This window comes from Phalacrocorax aristotelis, chromosome 22 (assembly GCF_949628215.1).
Source record: "Phalacrocorax aristotelis chromosome 22, bGulAri2.1, whole genome shotgun sequence".
NCBI lineage: Eukaryota > Metazoa > Chordata > Aves > Suliformes > Phalacrocoracidae > Phalacrocorax > Phalacrocorax aristotelis.
The window spans coordinates 2,541,266-2,544,003 of record NC_134297.1 but is presented as its reverse complement, the minus strand read 5'-3'; the positions used below and the strand labels follow the sequence as shown (position 1 = coordinate 2,544,003).

At 41.9% G+C, this 2,738-nt stretch overlaps 1 protein-coding gene across 1 annotated transcript; it reads right to left on the bottom strand.

Annotated features, from left to right (window-relative positions):
* Nucleotides 1-822: 822 nt before the first annotated feature.
* On the bottom strand, nt 823-2,738 carry BTG4 (BTG anti-proliferation factor 4). The gene is made up of 4 exons (XM_075116461.1): nt 2,522-2,738; nt 1,795-1,932; nt 1,427-1,622; nt 823-1,267 (listed from the first exon to the last, which is right to left on the bottom strand). Exons 1-4 carry the CDS (start codon nt 2,692-2,694, stop codon nt 1,091-1,093), a joined length of 684 nt encoding a protein of 227 aa, XP_074972562.1. The 5' UTR covers nt 2,695-2,738; the 3' UTR covers nt 823-1,090.

Genomic DNA, 2,738 nt, shown 5'->3' with positions numbered 1-2,738 from the left:
AAGTGACAACTGTAGGTATTTACATGAGCCATTAAGTTTTGACAAACTAGTTTGTCTACCATTTTGACCAGATAAACCAGCAAGACAGAAACTATTAACATCACTCTTGTAACCCTTACGCCCCACAGTGTAACAAGCAGGCAGTGATGGAGTAGGTGACAAGTCAGTAGGAAGGCATAGTGCAAGTCAGAGCAAAGTTATCTTGATTTTCGCCGTTTGAGACCAGAGTTTTTACTCAGTACTGAAAACAATATCCCAAAGCATAGTTTTGAAGCCCAGTAGTATTCCAACAAGTACTTTTCCACTGAAAGTGAAGTCTCCATCTGTCTGCAGTTCCAGATTAGCTAGAAGACAGTTTGACTCAAGTTGTCCAGAGCTAAGAGAAAAGCTTCCTATGGGCCACAGTACTGTAAACTGTCAGGCATCCTTAGAGATAACAGCCCCATCATTCTACAAGAGGATGTGTTAGCTTGCAACTGTGGAAAGCTACCACACCATGTATTCACCCCTCTCCTGCCCGTGAGACTGTGTTCTTCTGACAGGTAAACTACAGTCTAGAGGCAAAAGCCCAACTGGAGCCCCAGGGCAATCTTTCACAGCTGCATATACCAAAGCTTCACTCAAGGGGGAGCATAGAGGTAATTCTGCTTGTGTTATGTAGATGCTTTGCTAGAGTACGGCTACCCTTGCTACCTTTGCCAGAAGGAAGCACACTATCATCCAAAGAAACTTAAAGGATGTCTTTATCTTCCTTGACTTGCTTGTGTTTTCACCAAAAAGCTTTTTAACTCCCTTCAGGGCACTCATCGCAGATCAGACAGCTTTTAAAAACACATGAGTAGATTTATTGATATATGCATTTCCTTTTTAACTTCTAAGTAGAGTCTCACATTAATTTCCAATCTTATGTTAACATTAATAAACCATTTAAAAGGTTATATAATAAAACCCCAAAGTTTCAGATGTACAAAGTAAGAGATAAGGATTAGACAGTAAGTGCTTTCTGGTTTTATGAAACTTTGTCATGCCAGCCTTCATCCCATACCACAGCTCAGTGTTTTAACAGCCTATAACAGGTGTAGCCACCGATCTATCGCTTGGTGTTGATCCAGTGGTATCTATCAACACGTGGTCCTGTTAAAGCAGCTGTTGGCCTGTAGATTTTGTAACCCCTGTGCTGGGCATAGTATGAGCCATCAGTCATATAGGTCTTCCTATGAAGATACTGAGACCAGGGCTGTATGGGTGCCTTGCAGTAGTCACTGAACTAAACAGCAAGAAATGAGATAATGTTAAGATGTGTTTGGGAAAGAGGGGAGGTAAGCCTGGCCAGCAGTTGGTAAATCTATTGCATTCTTCCATGAGGGAGCCTAAAGGGCAGATACTAGTGCTTACTGAAAGCCACATACCATTACCACATTCTTACCTGGTAGACACTGTTAGGATTGCTGACAGTAGGGATAGCTTTCGGCTCCTTGTTGAAGCTCTCCTCATCTGAGGAAATGCCAGAATGATAGTCTAGGGCTGCTCTGTCAACAGCATAGCTGATCTGCTGAGGAAGTTCTGGGTTCTCCTCTCCTTCAAAGTGCGCAATTGTGAAAGGCCTGTTCTTCTCACCATACCTGAAAGTGACCGTATTCATATAATGCGGCTCTGCAGTAACAGCATGGATATCTGTTAATAGCTAAGAGCCCTAAGTACACCCTCAAACACTAAGACTCTAGTAACAGGCTTGGAGTTGATCAAGGTTATACAGGGCACTTGACATGCGTTAGTCACAGCTTCTCAACTCACCTGCAACACACCTCAAATGGATCAACCCATAGTGTCATCTCTTTTGGCAGACCAAGCTTATTGAAGTCCACATTACTCTCCACACAAGCTTGCTCCAGTAGTGGATCTCTTCTCTGATGTTTGTTTATCCTTATACATCTAGGTAAGAACAAAGTGTAGGTGAATTTAAGATTTCATGGCAGCTCTGCAAGTTTTGCTCATACAGAAACACACTTTAGTTCACTACTAATTTTCTAAGTACATTTAGCCTGTTGATGCAAGTTCTTACTTATAGCCCCAACCAGCAAGTTACCCTAACAAGCTGATTTATAAACCCAAAGAAGGTTTTGGGTTTTTTAAACACGTAATGCAGCAACTTACTTAATCAGTAATTTTTAAGACTATTAAAAGCTCTTACAAACAACTCCACAAGTCAGTTTAAGACCACTTGAATTCTGCACTGAAGAAGTCAAGACACTTCGTGCATACTGTCTGAAGATTTCCACCTCAGCTCTCCAGCCACACCTACATAGGCACACACTGTGAAACCACTTTCAAAGTAAGTGCCTCTTCACTGGTTAATAACGCTTCTTCCCTAGCGCTTAAGGGATAGGTAAGTGGTTCTCTTTCAGTTTTGTGTTGCTTACTTCCAGTTTGAGGGTTCCAGGCACTGAGAGGGTACTCACTGCATTCTGAATGTCATGCAAAGGCTCTGTTCCCCCTCCTTTTCTACTAAGGGTCCTCTTACCTGAAGGCTTGTCCTCTCGATGGATTGTCTAAGTACCAGTGATTCTTATACTTTTCAAACAGTATTGTCGTCAGCTTAGCTGCAAATTTCTCCATTTTAGGCTTGCTCAGCTTGTCTTCCCTTTTCACTAGCCTTGTGATGAAAAAGACTGTGGCAGCAATTTCATCTTTCATTTTAAATTGAAGTGCACAAGCTGTTGAATAGTCATCAGTAGAGA